The 20,668-nt window shown below is 42.6% G+C and overlaps 1 protein-coding gene across 2 annotated transcripts in view; it reads left to right on the top strand.

Annotated features, from left to right (window-relative positions):
• The window catches only part of COL11A1 (collagen type XI alpha 1 chain), a 119,857-nt gene that overhangs the window by 47,940 nt on the left and 51,249 nt on the right, over positions 1–20,668 (top strand). For both annotated transcript variants that reach the window (XM_062003161.1, XM_062003162.1), the window contains 17 exons: positions 659–733; positions 2,569–2,652; positions 2,905–2,961; positions 4,747–4,800; positions 6,190–6,243; positions 6,358–6,411; positions 6,974–7,027; positions 11,413–11,466; positions 11,576–11,620; positions 12,926–12,979; positions 13,068–13,112; positions 13,556–13,609; positions 14,077–14,121; positions 15,431–15,484; positions 18,039–18,083; positions 19,345–19,398; positions 19,480–19,524. In XM_062003161.1, the coding sequence (XP_061859145.1) occupies positions 659–733; positions 2,569–2,652; positions 2,905–2,961; positions 4,747–4,800; positions 6,190–6,243; positions 6,358–6,411; positions 6,974–7,027; positions 11,413–11,466; positions 11,576–11,620; positions 12,926–12,979; positions 13,068–13,112; positions 13,556–13,609; positions 14,077–14,121; positions 15,431–15,484; positions 18,039–18,083; positions 19,345–19,398; positions 19,480–19,524 (927 nt within the window). The remainder of the gene's footprint in view (positions 1–658; positions 734–2,568; positions 2,653–2,904; positions 2,962–4,746; positions 4,801–6,189; positions 6,244–6,357; positions 6,412–6,973; positions 7,028–11,412; positions 11,467–11,575; positions 11,621–12,925; positions 12,980–13,067; positions 13,113–13,555; positions 13,610–14,076; positions 14,122–15,430; positions 15,485–18,038; positions 18,084–19,344; positions 19,399–19,479; positions 19,525–20,668) is intronic.

Here is a 20,668-nt window from a genome sequence, read left to right on the forward strand (position 1 = left end):
AGTTGCATCTTGAATAATTTAATGTGAATGTTCTGATCTGTCTTTCAGCTCTAGTCTTCACAAAGAGTCATAAGGCATAAAGTCACTGCAGGTCAGAGTGAAGGTTCTTTGGGTGCTTTGCATTTAATTATTTTTCCAATTTTTAACTCAAAATTGCTTTGATATATAATGGTTCTTTTTAACAATTACAACATTTTATTCAATATTCTACATCTGAATCAGTAATTATTCTCAATGTAAGGCTTCTGTGCAGTGTGCTATTAGTAGGGATTTATTTGTTGATGTTTTAGGCAATTTTGGAAAAGAGCTTAAACAGACTTAGTAACCCACTAGTGATCTTAACTCATGAAGAGAGCAAAACCCACCAGCATTCTTTGCATCATCTTTCCCGTTGGTTTTTTTCAACTCCTGAGCAGCAGAAGGAACCAGTTAAGACAATTTGATGTTTGTTGGTCTGTCATTGCAGCCCTGCGGAGTGTGGGTCTGGTGAATGAGTACTTTGTTTGGCAGGCAAGGGAGCACCCCTGATGCAGGTCCTTCCTGCCCTTGACAGCTTCAGCTAGGAAAAATGCAGCGTGCAAATTGCTGGGAGGAAAGGTGCAATTATAAATCTAACTCATGTAACTGTCTTTGTGTCCTCATCCCTGTGCTCTCCTAGGGTCCCCCTGGTCGCCCCGGTCTCCCTGGTGCTGATGGTTTAGCAGGTCCCCCAGGTACCATGTTAATGTTGCCGGTGAGTTGCATTGTGATTACAGAGTAACCACCCTACAAAAAGTGGAAATGTGTTTCAAGAAACTTATAGGTGTTTTCTTGGCTTTTTTTTTTCCCCCTCTAATTTTCTGTTTGAGAGATAATCCAGAGTTTCTTGTGTGGTGCAAGCATTTGAGGGTCGTATGGTACCTTTTTTTCCCCCTCAAATGAAACATATGCTTTAGGTCCTGCATAGCTGCCAGATTGGAACCTACATGAATGTAGTACACACACTGAAATCCTCCTTATATTTTCAACAGTAACTATTATTTGCCACTATTTGTTCTAAACAAGGAGTCTGCTGTTGCACAAAGGGCATGTACTCCCAGCAGGCATGTGTGCTTTCAAGTCTCTTTGACATGGAGAATTTTAAGCATTCCATGCTTAGAATTGGACTTCCGTGTCCTCTTTGAAGAGTCAGTGCATCCTTTGAATAGAAATATATGCACACAGCCAGCCCTGCTCCCACTGGAGTCAAAGCAAAACACCATCTGTTTTAGCAGGTGGAGGAACAAGCCCAAAGCTGTTAAAGTATCTGGCAGCTTTGTGGCATGAAAAGTAGTATGCACATGGAATTCGTTCTTCCTAAGTGCATGTGTGTAAGTGGAAGATGTGATGAGAACTGCCACCTCAAAGAACTGATAAACCAACTGTAAATGAAGGGCAGTATTTTTGTTAAGTAAAGCAAAGTAAGTAAAAGTTCTCAGAGCTGTAGTTGCTGCAATTCTGACACAGGAGGCAGGACTCCATCAGTATCAATGAGGAAAGGATAGTTTGGCAAAGTTGGTTTTCTACTTATGAAACAATCAATGGAAGTTTATTAGAATAAGCTGATGTTTTTGCCCTCATGCTTGCACCAAGTTCTGTGGTCACAGCTGGCCACAGAAGAGAGTTTTTGTTTACTGATAATTAGTTGATGGAAAAATGCCACAGCTCAGGGGAATTATTCCCAAATCTGTCTGTAATTGCTGCGCCAGTTTTAGCAGTTTGCTCCAGCAAAGGCAGTAAATGTGGATTATACTTAACCTTCCAGTCACTTTGGAAAATCTCACTAGCTTTATTTGCAGATGTTAATGAGTCTCACCAAAGTGATTTACCAAGTCAAACCAGGAGCTTCTCAGGAAAGAAGACATTTGCTTCAGGTCTCCCAAATTCCAACCTAGTGGCAAAGGAGTCTGGATGGCGGTTAAACTATGTGTATAAACCCCACTGAGAAGCCACTATCCTTTTATAACAGATGACCCACACAGGAGCTTGAGAGCCACCCTGGTATGAAGGAGTAAGCAGGTTCAGTTACTGTGCCAACTCTAGGTGTAGGCAAACTGGAAAAACTGTGGGCAGTGAGAAATTTGTAGCCCTGCTAGTCAATGTGCCTGGGCCATACCTTGGAAAGCTTTGCTTCTTGTTGCAGCTTCGTGTCTGCAACACTACAAAGCATTTTCCTGTGGTTAGCTACCAAAGTGCAAAGAATTAACTCATTTTGATACATATTTTTTAATGAGGTTTTGCAGACAGTTGCAGTCCATTTTGACTTTTTGAAACAAATAAAACCAGCAAGCAACCAGAATTAAAACCAATGAAATCACGAAAAAGTTTGCTCTTAAGGGATTAAACTTGCATTTCAGTTCTAAACTGTTAGTGATGACTCAATGTCCTTGCTGGATACAATGGCCTCAATGCAGCAGTATTCTGAAGTCAGGGGAATGGGCTAGAGACAGAGAGTCTGTGTGTTTGAAGTGGTTTACACAGTTGCGGCAAATGACAAGTATGTTTTTTTCTGATAAATTCTGAATCCTTTTCTTGTTTTGATACTTGCAGTTCCGCTTTGGTGGAGACGGGGAGAAGGGCCCAACAATCTCAGCTCAGGAAGCTCAAGCACAAGCTATTCTTCAGCAAGCTAGGGTGAGCACAAGGAGCCTGCAAACAAAACTACCACAAGGGTACAGCTCCAAAAGGATTTCCCTTTTATACCATGCAGGATGTGAAGTAAAGAGCTCTATAAGCATCTCAACCCAGTAGTTATCCTTATTGACAGCTGAGGCAACGACAGGACCTATTTCCTCATGCACGATGAAACTGTAGCAATGTAGAATTTGTGTGCTGGCTGGCAGCTTGTTCTTGATAGCTGTTGTTTTGTTCCATTTGTTTTCTCAGATTGCTATGAGAGGTCCACCTGGTCCCATGGGACTCACTGGAAGACCAGGTCCTGTGGTATGTGAACAAACCAGGGGCACGGGTTTAAGAACATGGTAACACAAGTCCATGGATCTCACAGACTTGTGTTTGTACTTCTATGAGAAGAAACTGATAATGTTAAAGCCATAGCTTGTATTCTTATTCAATGTCTGCAATGCAACCTGAATACTAGATCAGTTTCAATTGTGGATTTTGGGGTGGATGATTTTGACAGAGCACGCTGGTAGATCTACAACACTAGTGAGTAGTTTGACATAAAGAATTCCATGTGCCTCTACAGTTAGTCGTCTCTGTAGTAATAGTTACAACATTTCTTGGGGTAAATATGAAACTCTGCAGAAGGAGATACTAAAGAGTGTGCAGAATGACCTTGGCTTACTATTTAAGGTGAATCTGAAATACTGCAGCTAGGATCATAAGCTTTGTGGAAGACTGGTCTTTTCTATCTTCCTTTCAGGTGTTTCTCTGTGTCTTCTGATGTAGAGTGAAATTCTCATCTATGCTTAGTACAGCATCCGAATTTGAAATGTAGAAACTGTTCTTTTTGCCTAGTGTAATAGACAATAAATAGTAAATAGCTGCTACCAAGCAGAGAATTTGCTTCCCAGGCTCTGGATTGATCATGATTAGGTATGCAATAGTCACAAATTTTCAGGCACATTGGGTCAGTGTCACGCAGTAATACACTATTCCCAGCAGTGTGTTTAAATCAAGAGACCTGCAGGATAACATTCAGTCTATACAGACAAAATAACTGTAGAGCTGCTGCAAACAAAGAACTCAGTTGTAGAGACTGGGGTAATATTGACAGTGGGTTGTACACCTTTAGCTGAGGTATAACCCGACTTCGGATTCATGCTTTCATAAAAGCCTTCATGAATTTCTGTATGTAAAGTTCAACAAATGAATAATATTAACAGTTGTTTTGCTTCTAAGCCACCAGGAGGCTCTAGAAATCCAACTCTTTGATCTGGCAACATTTTTGGCCTACAGTTCCAAGAAGTGACTACAGATTCTGTCAGTTGTTTGTGTGCCCAGCTTATTTTAAGGATTGAGTAGCTGGAGTTTATATTCTTAATGTGAATTGTATTTTGTTAAATTAGTTCAGTAGACAAGAAGATGGATTTAGAAATACACCAGTTATTAAAAAAGTCTTCAATATAGCAGTGCCAAAGCCTCAGACAAACTGACTGGATCTGGAGTTCACGTGCTTAATTAACATAGCATACAAAATAAATGAAAAGTAATTAAAAGCAGAGTTTGCATCAGGGAAACCCAAAAACACTGTCACCACCTACCAAAGGCACCGTTCTCTCCACTGCCAGTGTCAGCTCAGGACCTGATTTTCAGTTTGCTTAGGAGCTGACTGAATACCTGCAAAGTCAATGGGGATCTTGGTATTCTGGGACTCAGCACCAGGCCAAGCCATGAGACCACTTCCCTCTTTGCATGGTCACTATGGTGAATATAGGAGGATTATCAGTTTTCCAAGGTCTGCACTTCTGTTTGCATTGCTTATGTTCTTACTGTGCTCATACTTAGCTCTGAAATATTAGTGTCGTTACATCTGATCCCATTCAAATCAATGGGAGATTTCTCTGGTAACAGAGAGATTTATGGCCCTGTTAAACCCAAAGTCATGGCAATGGTATATCAGGGCACATCTACAGATTCAAGTCCTAATGAAAAGAGGATGGTTTGTTTTTTCACCCCTTAGTTAATGTATAGAAGTAGAAAATAACTTATCCATTTGCAGAGTTTTTTGGATGTTGAAACAATGTTCTGTTTTCTTCCCTCAAGGGTGGACCTGGAGCAGCAGGTGCCAAGGGGGAAAACGGTGAACCAGGTCCCCAGGTACAATAATGTTGCATGTTATGTTTGAACGTGTTTATCTTTGAGAAAATGTGTTCATATCACTTAGAGGAAATCAAGCAATGATACTCTTTCCACGTGCAGTTGAGGAAAATGAGCTCTTACACTGCTGTCCTAACAAAATGCAGCAGCTTGGTTGTTCATTCTGAAGCAGGAAAGTTACAATCCAAATAGAACAAAGAGTAATTAACACATGTAGAGCGTCATCATTTGAAAAACTCTTTTAATATTGACACTTCAGGCTTTTTTCTCTAATAAATAATCATCTGTCAGTCTCAATTGTATGAACTTGGGCTTAGATCTTACCTCATAAGGTGAGAGAGGTGGAATTTAGTTGGTAATTAAACAGGATATTTTCAAGAAAGACATGACACAGCAAGAATAAGTGTCAGGAATCAGTGCATGCTTTTCTTCTCAGTGTACTATTACATCAGCTCCTGTTAAACAGCACTGAAACACTTTGAAATCTTTCAGCTTAAACCTAAAAGTAAGGGGGGAGAGGAGGGCAGGTTTAAAGAAATCATGCTAGGAATCCCTGGAACAATGATTTTGCCAGATCTCAAGTGGCATCATGGATTTGCTCCATTCCTAAGTGTCTGTCGTATAACTCCTCATGTGTATTTGCAGAAGGAAAATAAAGCAGCCAAACAGGAAAGCACTCTGAGCAGCTGGGCTTTCAGCTTGCTTGCATACCTTACTTAGTAACTTTCCTCTTCCTACTTGCTATTTTTGAATGGCCAGTTGCTCTTTTCACCTGAAGACAGTGCATTTGGATGGGCAATGAGAGAGCTTCCACAGAAACATATGCCCACACAGTCATTGGTGAAAGTTACATATGTTTGAAATGTGGAATTAGGTTTTTTCAGCCTGGGCTAATTTGATCTCCCTCTAGTTAAAACTGTGCTGTGTAAAGCTAAGGCAGCATGTGAGCTGTTTACCAGCACAACTCATGTTTATGTATGAGTTAAGGATCTGAAATAAGCAGTGGTTAGGTTTTTTGACAAATAATTGTTCTGTGACTAAAATAATTTTGGCATGAGAGGAAGGAGGGTTTTTAAACCACAGGACTGAGATCTTCAAAGCCATTAAAAGAATGTAAGAAGGTTTTATGTTAAAGGAACAGTTATGCTATACATAGTGCTATCTCATGAAAACTAGCATTAAAATTGGTAGTGGTAAGGCTACTTCAGATGCCCCTGTTCTATTACAACTAGTAGGAATTTGGAAACCAGAATCCACCTCCTGGAAAAAAAAAATATGCAGCTTTGTGTATATAAAAAAAAATCTTGTCTTATTTTTGAGGTGAGATGTTTGATGAGCTTTTTTTGCTGAGAGGAATGTGATTCTAACAATTATACTCTTTAAATTCAGGGTCCTCGTGGTGTTCAAGGTGCCCCTGGTCCAAGTGGAAAAGCTGGCAAAAGGGTATGTAGCCAATGGATCAATCCTGCTCTGGCTAAATAGTCTTTACTTACATATATTTCAATATTAAGTGATTCCACTGCATTTTCAAATGTTTGCCCATTTGGGTTTTTGCAGGGACGTCCTGGAGCTGATGGTGCCAGAGGAATGCCAGGAGAACCTGGTGCAAAGGTAAGCAATAATGACACTCAAGGGTTTATTTCAGTCTTGGAAAGGGTTAGACGGATTCTGTGTAGGTACCACAGCTTCTCCCAGCCAACCCAAAATTCTTCTCTGAAGTGAAAATAGTGAGGTTTCAGATAGCTGGGTCAGAATGAATCATCCATTTAAAATATGGTAATTAATGGTAATGGTTAGTAGTGTGACCTTGAAGTAACTTGATTCTTAGGGTATGTTTCCTACTCCTCTGAGTCAGTTTCTACTTGCACAGTATCATTAAAGTCAGTTTTGCAACTGCAAAGTGCAGCTAGAGTCAAGCTTTTCGTTTCCATGTAGACTTCTTATAAAGAGCATAGTCACAGCACAGTGAAAAAGTTGGTGTGGCATCTGCTCTTGCTTTAATGCATAGAAGCAATTCCTGTGAGTCATCTCTGTGCTCCCCTCCATGGGTTTCATTCAATTACTAAAGTGTACGTGCAACCAAGGGTAGAAATTAACTTTTAGAGGGAAGACACAGTTTATCCAGAGTCCTACAGAATGTAGGTGTGACTGAAGCTGTGTTCTTCTTTCCTAGGGTGACAGAGGATTTGATGGTCTTCCCGGCCTCCCTGGTGACAAAGGTAACAGGGTAAGACAAACATATATATTTATACAACAGCAGATTGATACTGTACCAGAAATAATGCACTGTTCACTAAGAACAGCATTAAGGACTATGGGGAAAGCAAAACCAGATTGTCAGCTTTTCATACTGCAGAATACTGTCTGTATTGTCAGGCCTCATGAAACACTTTCAGACTATCAATCAACAGCAGTCCCTATGTATGCATGTGCAGTAGTGACTCTTACATGTTTCCAGAATCCAGATCACAGCTTCAGCTAGGGCTTTGTCCTTATTTAAGGAATTTACCTACTGGATATAAAGTGGTTGTTAAAGGAAATTAGCATGAAAAGGAAATTAGCATGAAAGTAACATGAAGGATAAGCCTGGCTCACACTGCCCAGGGAGAGTGTGGAGGCTCCTTCTCTGGAGGTCCACAAAATCCTCATCGACACGTTCCTGTGCAACCTGATCTAGATGGGACCTGCTTCTGCAGCAGGGTTGGACTAGATGATCTCTAAATGTCCCTTCCAACCCCTACCATTCTATGATTGTGTGATTCTAAGTGTCTGTAGGGGCACTGTGACAAATGTTAACTTGACCAGAATCATCTTCAAAAATTGCATTTGAATATCTGAATTGCAAAATGATTTTTGTAGCGTGGCTTGTTGCAACAGCTGCAGCTCACAGAAAGATCAGATGTGGCTCAGACAAGTTAGGAGAGCTTGAAGTAATATTTAAAACTAATGTACTTGCTCCTTATGTCATACCAATCTATAGAAGGAGACTCTGCCTTTCCCTGCAACATGCAAAAATATTCCCAGCGGGGGATTTCTGCTCTAAATTATACCCCTAATGCAGATGTTAGTAACATGATCTCCTCTATGTTGTCCTGGTAAGTGCAGTGCAGCACAAAAGAATCAAGGAGTGGGAAATTTACTGTGTCCAGTTTTGGGCTTCACAGTTCAAGAGTGACAGAGTTCAGTGCAGGGCTGCCAAGTTGCTGAGGGTACTGGAGCAGCTCTCTGAGGAGGAAGGGCTGCAGGACCTGGGGCTGTTCAGCCTGGAGAAGAAAAGGCTGAGGAGAGACCTCATCAGCACTTATAAATACCTAAAGGGTGGGTGTCAAGAGGATGGGGCCAGTCTGTTTTTTGCTGTAGTGTCCAATGACAGGACAAAGGGTGATGGGCACAAGCTGGAACCCAGGAAGTTCCACTGGAACAGGAGGAGAAACTTGCCTGGTGTGGAGGTGAGGGAACCATGGCCCAGGCTGCCCAGGGAGGGTGTGGAGACTCCTTGGGAGTTTCCAAACCCGCCTGGACACATTCTTGTGCCCCCTATAGAGGGGAACCTGCTGTAACAGAGGCTTGGGCTGGAAGAGCTCTAGACATCCTTTACCATTTCAGGATCCTGTGAATGTCGCCAGAACCATTCCCGTGTGTGCTAAACGGGTTTATACAGTTGCTCCACTTCCCAGATCTCGAGCTGGCTTCCGCCCCATAACGTAGTTCTTTGTCACAGCGTCTAAAGGTGTTGTGTTGACATCTGCTTGCGACGGACAAAGCACTTCTCGGGTCACACCCAGCACCGGCGCGGCCCTTTCCCCTGCGCCCGGCACCGCGCGGCCGCCAGGCGGCGACAGACTCCGGGCAGCGGCGAGCGGGGGCGGTCACCGGCGGCTGTGCCCGGAGCGGCGGCTGTGCCCCGGAGAGGCGGCTGTGCCCGGAGCGGCGGCTGTGCCCCCGAGCGGCTGTGCCCCGGAGAGGCGGCTGTGCCCGGAGCGGCGGCTGTGCCCCCGAGCGGCTGTGCCCCGGAGAGGCGGCTGTGCCCGGAGCGGCGGCTGTGCCCCCGAGCGGCTGTGCCCCGGAGTGGCGCTCGGTCCGGAGCGGCTGTGCCCCGGAGAGGCGGCTGTGCCCGGAGCGGCGGCTGTGCCCCGGAGCGGCTGTGCCCGGAGCGGCTCGGTCCGGAGCGGCTGTGCCCGGAGCGGCTGTAGCCCGGAGCGGCTGTGCCCGCAGCGGCGGCTGTGCCCGGAGCGCCTCGGTCCGGAGCGGCTGTGCCCGGAGCGGCAGCTCTGCCCTGGAGCGGCGGCTGTGCCCCGCACACCGCAACCGCTGTCGCCGCTGCAAAATGCGGCGGTTCTTTCGTACCTCCTAAGCACATAGAGAAGAAATACATTAGAGAAATAAGTTCTCCTTGAAATTTGCAAAATAGTAGCGAAAGTAACGATTTCATCATCTCCCTCCCCCTTGCATTTAAAAGTCACTGCTTTCTTGTGTACTTGTGGAAATCTTCAACAAAAGTCCAAACTAGGGTCTTTCTGCAAGCAGCTTGGATAGCTGTAGCTCTTCAGGGTCGTTTGTACTGACAGCATATCACACAAATACCCAGTTCTCTGTGACTCGCATTAAAGAGCACAGAACGAAACACTTTGTTGTAGTTGTGTTTCAGCTGTAAGAGCGTGTCCAGAGAGGGGTAGTGAAGCTGGTAAAGAATCTGGAGCACAAGTCTGATGGGGAGCAGCTGAGGGAACTGGAGGTGTTTATTCTGGAGAAGAGGAGGCTGAGGGGAGACATGAGCACTCTCTGCAACTCCCTCACAGGAGGCTGGAGTGAGGTGGGGGTCAGGCTCTTCTCCCAAGTAACCAGCAGTAGGACCAGAGGAAATGGGCCCAAGTTGTTCCAGAGCAGATTTGGGTTGGAAATGAGGGAGACCCTTTTCACTGAGATGGTTGTTAGTCACTGTCCCAGGCTGCCCAGGAAGGTGGGGGAGTCCCCATCCCTGGAGCAATTTAAGAGTCGTGTAGTTGAGGTGCTGAGGGACACGGGTCAGTGATGAGTTTGGCAGGGTGAGTGGTTGGACTCAAGGATCTTAAAAGTGTTTTCCAACCAACAGGATTCTGTGATTCTATGGATTGGCTTTGAAAACCCATAACTTTAGAAGATTTAGGGCTGCTTTTTGAACTAGTCATATTTGAACTATGAGTTGCAAATTGCATGTGTCTGTGAGTTTGTGCCTCTGTCAAGAACAAGTTGTTGGACAGGAGTTACTGGATGAGATCCTCTGACTTGCAATGTAGGAGAGATCAGGCCACGTAGTGTAATATCCACCAAGGATTCTGATGGTGGGAAGTTTTGTCCTTACTGCATAACAATACCAGGACACTGAATGCAAGCTCCTAATCTAATGCCAAGTGCCGTGTGATTGTGAGACAAGAAAGGTGGCCCTTGAGGGGATGAACTATTTCAATATTTGAAAGCTTAAGTCAGTTTTCACCAGGGTGTTAGTTGGAAGCCAAAGCACATATCATGCATCTCATGTGTCGCCTTTCAGGAGCATCATTTGACATGGAGAACAACACGTGCTCTACCAGTAGATCCCATTGAGTTGTTCCAAAATGTAGCAGAATACAGAAAGTGCTGTATTAGTTCATCTTACAGGTTTGAAAGTGCAGTTCGTAGAATTTAATTTTCTCTCCCATGCTAGCTCTAACTTACAGAGGACAGAAGGGCAGTGGGATAAAGTCCTGACATCTCTAAGATTAGATAGCTCTGTGGTAAAGAGCAATTTAGCTGAAACTCCCCTAGGAAAGCTTGAAAGAGGAAAGAATGGAGCCACTAGAGAATGACTCCATATATCTCTGCTAGCATCCAAGGCAGCCATCAGGCTCCTTGGAGACACTGATAAAATTAAGGAAGACAGCATGAATACTTGGTTGTTGTCCAAGGCCAGAAGGAAGTCACAGTCTAAAACCCCACTGCCCAGAAAGAGGTCAGTCAGTGGTGTGTGAGCTATGGAGCACACTAGCTCTCTTTAGAAATGGGGAAAGAAAAATAAATCCTAAAAGTATGGTCCAGACTCTACTGAGGCTCTACACACATAGACTTGAAAAGCCCCAACTTCTGAGGGGAAGTGTGGAAGTCTGGCTGCCTTCCAAAGCCTCAGCCAAATCAGTCCCAAGGCTCTCAGTGACTGGTGCCAGGGTGCGTGGTTCTGAAAGGTGCTTTGGTGAACTTCACTGTGCGTATCCCAGGCAGGGCTCAGCGATTGCTTTATTGACCTACTTCACTGGCAGTTATACATTGCATGGGGTGAGGGGGAAGGTGCTGATGAGACAAAGGAAAATGTGGATAACATTATCTTTTGTAGCAGTAGTTTGTAAATGTTCTGGGGCCAGGAATAGTTACAGAGTGAAATTTTACAAACACAAACAGTGCATTGTTTCCATAACGTTCATTTGGTGTGATACTGATGTAATACGAGGCTTCACCGTAACCTATGGATTTGTATCATCGTGTCAAGACATGTTTTGACACATCAGACTTCAGTTAACACATTTGTTTTCATTTCCCTTCCCATCCATTGTTGTTTCCAGCAACAGATGTATTGTTTCAATGGCTTTCCTTATTCCACAGGGAGATCGTGGCCCACAGGGACCTCCTGGCTTACCTGGTGAAGATGGATCAAGAGTAAGTTACTGCTTACACAGCAAAATATCAAGTGAATCCTAGATGGGAATATGATCATGATACACATTCTGTTCTCCCCAAATTTCTATTCTCTTTTACACAAAACCAGGGAGAAGATGGAGAAGTTGGACCAAGAGGTCTCCCAGGTGAAGCTGTAAGCAATGTTTTCTTATTCTTCTGTTTCTATGGCAAGCAAAAGCCACTCTCAGGTTTTTTCTCTTTCTATTGAACTGTTCTTGAATTCCAGATACTGAAATTACTTGATGTGTGTTTATATAGAAAATACTGATGAGGTCTGAAAAGCAAACAAATGAACACCTTTGTCAGGAGTGAAACACTACTTACAGGATTAGAATTAAGTCAGGGATATATCCAGCCAGCTACACACAACTTCCAGAATGACAAGGGCTATTTCTTAGCCTGTTGCATAAAATCAGTCACTGCAGCTCTTGATACACAGGAATATACCCAAGCCCTTGTTGCTTTGAAAATGTTTTCCAGAAACCTATTTGTTAGAAAATAAGTCCTGGCTTCACCTCTTCTTACCCAAATACTGTGCTTCATTGTGTATCTTTACACTTGTTTCATATGCAGAGTTTCCAGTGGAATTCTGCAGGTGCTGTCACTGCAGAGCAGAGTTCTGCATTGCAGGCAAGAAATCAAGCCTCAGGAAGGGGAATTTTACCCTAAATGTGTGATATGCTGCTGCCTACTTCCAACATAGGAAGAAGTCTCTACAGAGTCAGCGTTAGTGATTTGTGACTGTTTCATACATGAGCAGACTGGAGACTCAGTGCAGCCTACTTTAGCAGTTTGGCCTGAATGATGACACAGATTATGAACACTAGTATTCATTTAACATAGTATAAAGCCAAAAGGTTATATTCTAGACCAAATCTTGCTCACTTATTTGAGAGAATAGCCCTTGGTCATTTGTTGAAGTTCTTAGGGGTAAGAGGAACAAATCTGATTTGGGTTGCCAGAACACCTTGCATTTATGATAGTAAAATCATTAGTAGCTTTTAATTAGTCGTTGGAGCTTTACCACAGATAAAAGCACTGTTTCACACTTCAAATACAGAGCATGAGAGACCAACCTATTTTCTAAAGAAAGGAACACAAACACGAATGCTACTATTCAGGTCAGACCCTCAGGCGATGGCACAGCTGAAACTTCAGTGGGAGATGCTGTGCCAACATTCTGCATCAGGAAATATAAATACCATAGAGTGACTAAATGAAAGCTTCCACTTCCCTTCCACTGCTGTCCTCTTCACACATATGCTGGCCTTCAGGAGAGATGTTTTCAGTGAACTTTTGCCATTCTTCCTTCCTTTCTTTCTCCTTCAACCCCCATGCTGCCTTCCCTCTGTCCTTCCTACTCCTTAGGATGCTCCCTACCCAGTCCTGCTCCCGGACCCCTCTGCTCAGGTATCACTGAGTGTTTATTCTCTTACAGGGGCCACGGGGATTGCTGGGCCCCAGAGGTACACCCGGTCCCCCAGGACAGCCTGTACGTATCAGTGGGTTTGTATGTGCAATTCCCAGCAGCAAAATGCAATTCTGCTCAAAGCTGCTCATGTCTCTGTTGTTTGTTTCAGGGCATTGCAGGTATTGATGGACCTTCAGGCCCAAAAGGAAACATGGTGAGTAAGCCAGCTAGGATTAACAAAGGGAGTGGATTCTGAGATTCCTTTCTACGTTCTCTCATCCCTGCTGCTATGCCATTTCTTTTGTTTAATTCAATTTTGGGACCAAAATACTCAGATTTGTGATGACTTTACATAGAAAAGATAAGCTTTCTATTACTTAGTCTTGAGCCAAAAGACCTAACCATGCCTTCTCCTCTCAAGCTCCTTCAGCACCACGGACTCCAGTGGTTAGGTGGGCTGTTATTCTTTCTTAAAGTAAAGGCCATGATATTCATTAGCATGAAAAAATATCATGCTGGATAGAAAGCTGGTGGTAGACTTTGAAGAGGGAGGAACAAAGATGAGCTTGTGTTCCTTTTAGTCCTGACAATGAAGATCTGTAGTGCAGAAATGCAAACTTAATGCCTTGGTTGGTGTTTTTTTTTTTTCAATGGTAGGGTCCTCAAGGGGAACCAGGACCTCCTGGTCAGCAAGGAATTCCAGGCCCACAAGTAAGTGTAAAATAACTCTCCAGAAATACCATGTGATGGGTAGCAACTGTGTCATAAATGGAAATCACTTAAAGGTTAGCTTTTCATGTGCCAAACTGATAAAGCTTCAAGGATTTTATAAATAATGCTGCAAATGTGCTGAGGGCAGTGGGAGCAGAGTTTTCAAGTGAGTTTTCAGAGGGATTTTTCATTCAGGAGAAAAATGACTCATTCAGTGTTCCTGGAATGCAGCAGGAACGGCCACACCTGGAGGAGGGTTCTGAATAGGATCTTGTTACAGCCCTACTGCCAGAATAGTGGCTTGTGCAAAAGGCTCCCACACAGCTCCTGATCCGACTCGTAAGAGGGGGGAGAAAAAGCCACTTCTATTTGCCAGTGTGTTTAAACAGATTAATGAGGGACCTTTAGTAGGGTGAATGTATGGATATTGTTCTCCCTGGTTTCTCACACTGGTTTCTTTTTAATAGGGGCTTCCTGGTCCACAAGGTCCTATTGGACCTCCTGGTGAAAAAGTAAGTTACAGCATTATTCTGGTATTTCACAGTCAGTTCAGTGCAACAACCTTGCTTATGTGCTTAAGGGCTTTACTGTGTTTTACAGAAGAGTAACCTTAGATCTAAAAGTCAGCAGATCTTCCTGAAATCATCAAGTAAATGAATCAGGAATGGAGACCTGGCTTTCCTCTCATACACTTTTTCACAAGCGTAATTTCCTCTCTTTATTTTGGCTTCATTTTCTGTTGTTAGCCTCAGAGTGCCATTTACAGTATTAACCACTCTCTACTTGCATGTCAGTTAATTTCACAGCAAGCTGGGAAATCTATTTTTATTAATCTCTTTTTTTGTAACAAAGTTTTACCTACTCAGGTCTGATTCTGTTCTTCTTTTTCCCTCCCCCCCAAGGATCATATTTTGCCATAGCTCTGCAGTGTAATTGCCATACTGTAGTGCCACTTGCTGGGTTTTTTCCTCATCAGTTTGTACATGTTCCTGTGCTTTGAAACACATCTTCTCTTCATTTCCAGAATGTCACCTTTGAATTTTACTCTAATTTTACTTTCCTCCCCTTCTTGCTGCATTCCCACTCTACTGCATATCCTTTGATTTTGCTTCTCTTCCCTATTTAGTATATACTGTAAGATAAATTGAAGGAGATTTTAGGAAGCAAATACTTGCTTTTTACCTACCTATGTGCCCAAGAAGTATTATTCTAGCAAAAAGGATGAGGTGCACCATATGCACGTTCCAGAGGCTTTCCCAAAGATGTACCATGCCTTTCAGCTATGACTGCTGAAGTTCTGCAACCTTTACTCTTCGTGTCTTGGTCTTGTTGGTATCTTTCATACGATGAATCCTTCTGTTCCTGGAATTCCTGGGGTAATTCCTGAAGCCTGTTCTCAGGCAAGCATCTCATTGAAAAGCAGGGGTGCTTTGCATGGGCTAAAGATTGTGAGAGCTGGCCTTGTATTTAGATATTGTATGGTAGTATCTTTCTGGGTTTGGTTTTGTTACATTTTTGGTTTATCCCTGATATCCATATCAAAGGATTTAAGTCTAAGTACATTTTCTATCCCTAGCTCTTGGAGGTCGATGTATTGGATGCTGATGGGGATTTTTTTCCCCCTTTTTCTTTCCTTTTTGTTACTATTCCTCCTTTAGCTACCTTCCCCCTGGGTGGGATCACCAGTTATTTTAAAGTGCTAAAAGGATTTTAAGTAACTTTCTGGCTTAAGGCATACCAGTTCTCAGCCAGGATGACCCTCCATCATCCTCACAAATGTTTGCTGCTGTTCTTAACATGTGCCTCTGTTACTGTGTTTAGGGACCTCAAGGCAAGCCTGGACTTCCCGGCCTTCCTGGTTCTGATGGGCCTCCTGTAAGTAAGCAAATATTTCATCCCTTGAATGTTTCAATACATTTACCATGTAATAATCTGTTGCAAAAAAAAAGTAATGGAGAGTAAGAGCCCTGGTAGAGGGCAACATCATTATAAAAGCCATCTAAAGACCTTGGATCATTTGGGCTGTTAAAACTAGGACTACATTTTATTAAGCAGCTGTTAAAAATGGCTTTGAGGTTTTAAAACTTAATCCCAGATGATGAAATGTATCTGAAACATCTGCAGGGATGTGTAAATAACCTAACTGACATACAGAGCACCAGATACTGTTTTGCTCTGGTCCTGCTACATCAGCAGGGTAAAGCAATCTGTAAAAATTCTCACCACTTGTTCTCTGAGGAAACATAGAATAGACTAGATCTTCCCCTGGTTTCTGACTTAAGGTGAATATTACATGTTTGACTGTCTTGTTTACACTGGGACAGACCTAAGCCAAACTTCAGAATCTTGTGATCACTAAGGAGTTCAGCTTAGCTCTGAGGATGCATTCACATCAACAGCAGAGAGTGTAACTGCCTGGGTAGCATGGCTTACAGTTCAGGCCTTAAACAGGATCATTGTTCATAATGGCATGTGTATACACCAGGGGTTTTGCATCAAAATCATCATCTTTTTATACCACCAAGAGGCATTAAACAGTCAGTGTGACTTCTCAGACCATGTCTCTCCTCCCTGTGCCATTTTCCCATCTAATTTTTCTTTTATGTCAAATCTGTGCTTAAACCTGTCTTTCAGCAGGATTTTGCTAGGATAAGAACAACAGAGTTGACCACAGGGGTTTCACCATATAGATGCTTATATTGCAAATACAAGACTCTACCCAGGGCTCTCACCATCTCTTTTACCTGCTAAAGTATCATTTTCATGGAGAACATTAAATATGCAATGGTAGTCCAGCTGGAAGTCTGGATCTTGAATCATTGTCTAAACATTTGTTTTTTTCCCCATTTTCTGCATGCTGGGAACAATATCACTTCCTAACAGAAACATTTATTTTAATCTGTATCTCTTAAGCCTTAAAAGCAGGGGGAATGCTGTGAGAGATAATCAGCTGTTAGCACAGGTCTGTACCTGACAACATCCTTGCTGGGGTGACTTGACCCCAGTCAAGCAGCTAAGCACCCAGTCACTTGCTCCCTTCTCCCACAGCAGGATGGGGGAGAGAATCAGAAGATCAACAGGAAGAAAACTCATGCTTGGGGTAGCAACAGCTTAATAAATGAAGCAAAGCTACACATGCAAGCAAAGCAAAACAAGGAATTCATTCAGCCCTACCAACCTGCAGCCAGACTGCTGGCTACATGCTGGGAAGTTGAGCTTCAGCACACCTAAGGGTTACTGGGGAATAAAAACACCAGAGCCATGAATATTCCCTTCCTTCCTTCTCTTTTCCCTCAGCTTTTATTGCTGAGTATGACATTGTAAGGCATGGAATATCTCTCTGATCAATTTGGGCCAGCTGTCCCAGCTGTGTCCCCTTCCAGCTTCTTGCCCACCTGAAGTCCACTCCCTGAACCCCACTCTACAAGCAATGCTCAGCAGCAGCTAAAACACTGGTGTGTTATCAACACAGGTTTAGTCACAAATCACACAGCACTGTAGGGGCTGCTATGAAGAAAGTTAACTCCATTCCAGGCAGACCCAGTGCACCTACCCAAACCCATCTCCCTCATGCACAATTAGGGTTAAACTTAAGTCCATTGTAATTGAGGTGACCTGTTTAAAGCCATAGAATTACACCAGTGATTGAAGACAATGAGCAGTACCTCCCTGATTGCAATCAGCTTTGTAACTGCTCCTATGATGTCTGTGCTAAGATCAGGTGGAAGCTCCAGGCTCTTTTTTCAGGAGATGAGGAAAATTCTTGCTAGCTATTTCATTTCATTGCTGTGTGAGAAAGTGTCCTCCTGTTTGGAAGGTGAGACATTGTTAAAAGCAGTACATTATACTGAAATTAATGGAAATCTAAAGGGATACAAATACTTTCTTTAATAGCAGCATGTTAGAAGCTATTTCATGTCATAGAGACCTTGGACACTGGATGGAGATTTGAAATGTTGTGCACAAGAAAGCGTGTTCTGGGTAATTAGGGTTAAACAACTGACATACCTGCACTTGAAAAACCAAACAACAAATACTCAGGTGTTAGTAAGACAAACTCTTGAACTGAAAAAAACAGTCACTGGTAAGCAAGTATCAAATGCTTTTTCATTTAATTATTCTTTTCATAACAAACATATTTTAAGCTATTTCCAAAGGCCAGAATGTATAATGTATATTGTATAAACAGCAGGGGTTTGGCATGTAAGATTAACAGTTATATCAAAGTCATGTCATATTTGGCACACTCAAAACATCTTGGGATGTCAATGACACCAAAGCATAAATGGCTTTTGTAACTGACTGTGTGCTAGCTGGGAACCACATGCTTGGCAAACCTGGAGATTTGCTGTGCTCCTGTAATAAGGCTGTTCAACAGACATAGAAAAAGGATTCCTAAGTGAAATCAGATACATTTCTCTTCAATCAGGGTCATCCTGGCAAAGAGGGTCAGTCTGGAGATAAAGGTGCATTGGTGAGTTTTAAAACTTTTCCATTTATTTGCACGTTTATTTGCTGGGGGGTTGGACTGGATGATCTCTAAAGGTCCCTTCCAACCCCTACCATTCTACCATTCTATGATAACTCTTGAGAAAACATTTGTCAGTTTTTCAGCTTCATTTGGTGCTCCAAGAACTGTTGAAGAAGATTATCAAAAAGCCACGACAGATTCGAAGCATCTGTGTAGAGATAAACATATTTAGTACATTTTAGCTATTAATAGAGATTCTACAAGAATAGGGATGACTCTTGCAGAGTAAAACTGGTTGTGGAGTTGACAGAATGGCAACCAATAAACGTTGCATACATTTCATGTAAATAACTTGCAGGTGCTTTAGAGTTTACAGTTCCATTGGACAGAGTGCCCACCAAGGGTTCTTCAGATTTACAGTTTTAGGTCACCTTTAAGTCAGTGGCAGTGAAAAGTAAATTCTTTTTCTCTTTGGGAAGGCTCCTTAAAGCATTTGACTTGCACAATATCGATCCTTTTTTATTCAGGGTAGCCCCCTTTATGGTGCCTGAAATTGGTTTCATTTGCACTACTGATTGCAGAGGCAATACTGAAAGGTTCTGCTCTGGATAAAAAGGGTGGATGAATGAATAAGGCATTTCAGAAAGTGCAATTTCACTGACACCAATATATTACTATTTCTCCAGAATGTTGTTCACTGCTAGAAGCTTGTAGAAGTTATTCTGATTTCTTAAGAGAATGAAGTTTACACAGAGCATTTGTGTTTTGAAAGAAAAGGTGTGTGACCATCTGCCCTTTGTTCCTTATGTCTTTTGAATTTACTGATCAATTTCAGTCAAATTGGCCAGAAAATGTTACTTCTCAGAGGTGTCAACAGTAAAAGTTTTGTGAAAAGACACAATTGGAAGGGAGAAAAAGGCATTATCAGTGACTTCACTGGGGGAAGATCGAGCACCATTGATCTCTCATTAGTGGGTTTTGGTTTGGTTTTTGGTTTGTTTTTTACATTTTCCACTTACCCTTGTTTCTGATAATTTACATTGTGGATAGATGTTTCCCAAATATACAAGTAGAACCAAGTTCCTAATTCTATTAACAGTTCTACAGTGGCATTGAAGGGTGCTGTGTGATGCCATGACTTAGTGACGGGCAGCCCAGCATTGTTATGATCTGTCTCACAAGAGTGAAAGAACAAGGATTGCACTTGGAACTGTTGGCTAACCAAGTACTGTACAAACAAAGGTTCTTTACTCCAATATTTTAGGGGCCTCCAGGTCCTCAGGGTCCAATTGGCTATCCAGGTCCTCGTGGTGTAAAGGTAAGATTCAATGATTGGATTCCTCCCCCCACCCCTTTTAGAATATATACATGTGGGTAATTCTTTATGTGCTTTCATTAGGGAGCTGATGGTGTCCGTGGTCTCAAGGGATCCAAAGGGGAAAAGGTAAGGCTGACTGCATTTTATTCCTTTCTCTTTTTCTGTGGTCCTTTTTTCACTGCAATGTCTTCTGTCTCCTTCACTGCAGTGTTTTCTCTTGCAGCAGTGGGTTTATTTTTGCCTTACTCTAAGGACATACCAAGCCCAATTCATACATAAGTGACTTCCATGGTTATTTACAGATATAAAATGAATATAAAGCCTTCTATTATCAGAAGGGTTTTGGATCCTCTCTGTACCAGTTTAAGTAACTTCTCTCTAAGGTGCTCTCCAATAGAGAATTAGACATCCCTTCCCTTATTAATAAATACTATAATGGATACTGAGAAGCTTGTGCATCAGAGACTTGTGATGCCAATAATGCTATTTTGTCTCTTATGAGAGAGAAAAAACAGGCTAGGTTTTGTATTTTTTAATGTGCAGCTTCCAATGGCTTTCTAGGTTCCAGGTATTTTTGTCCCAGATCTTTGGCTTTGCAAAAGTGATGATATATGCACATGAAAAAAGCTTTTACATCTCCCTGATACCACTAGGTCTGTGTGTAGAGCTCTTCCCAGAGCAAATACTAAATATTGCAGTCTCTACTGACTTCTGGTGGTCTGCAGTATCTGAAGCTACAGCCAGCATTGCTTTAAATTCACACCTTCCCCAGCACTCAGAATGAGAGGCAGATAACAGACCCCATCAGTCTCCTGACCACACAGGTAAATTTCTCCTTGTGGCTCTGGTGGCTGCTGTGTATATATTTATAGGTATTTCTAAAGCAGAAGACTCAGTCTTGCCAAAAAGCCTTGCTTTCAGCACTGGAGATCTGTCTTTCAGGCTCAGATGCTGAGAGCTGCTGTACGTTTTCAGACTTTCCCAAACCACAGTTTGTCTAGGCTGCATACTCATTTTAGAGCACAGAGGCCTGTTTAAATGCTTGCAGTGAATCCTCTGCCAGAATTTACTAGGCAATTCTCACTGGGAATAACAATAATGTGTACCTGTTTTGCCCCTGTGTATGATTCCAGTGTTAATGTCCAGTGGGTTTTGTAGAGATGACTACTTCTTCTTTCAGGTTGTGAACTTCATAAGTCTTTTTTGAGCTGTCACAACCAGCCTTTTATTCCTTTCATGGTACTATTGAGACACTAGTTTAAAAGAAAAA

This window comes from Colius striatus, chromosome 10 (genome assembly GCF_028858725.1).
Source record: "Colius striatus isolate bColStr4 chromosome 10, bColStr4.1.hap1, whole genome shotgun sequence".
NCBI lineage: Eukaryota > Metazoa > Chordata > Aves > Coliiformes > Coliidae > Colius > Colius striatus.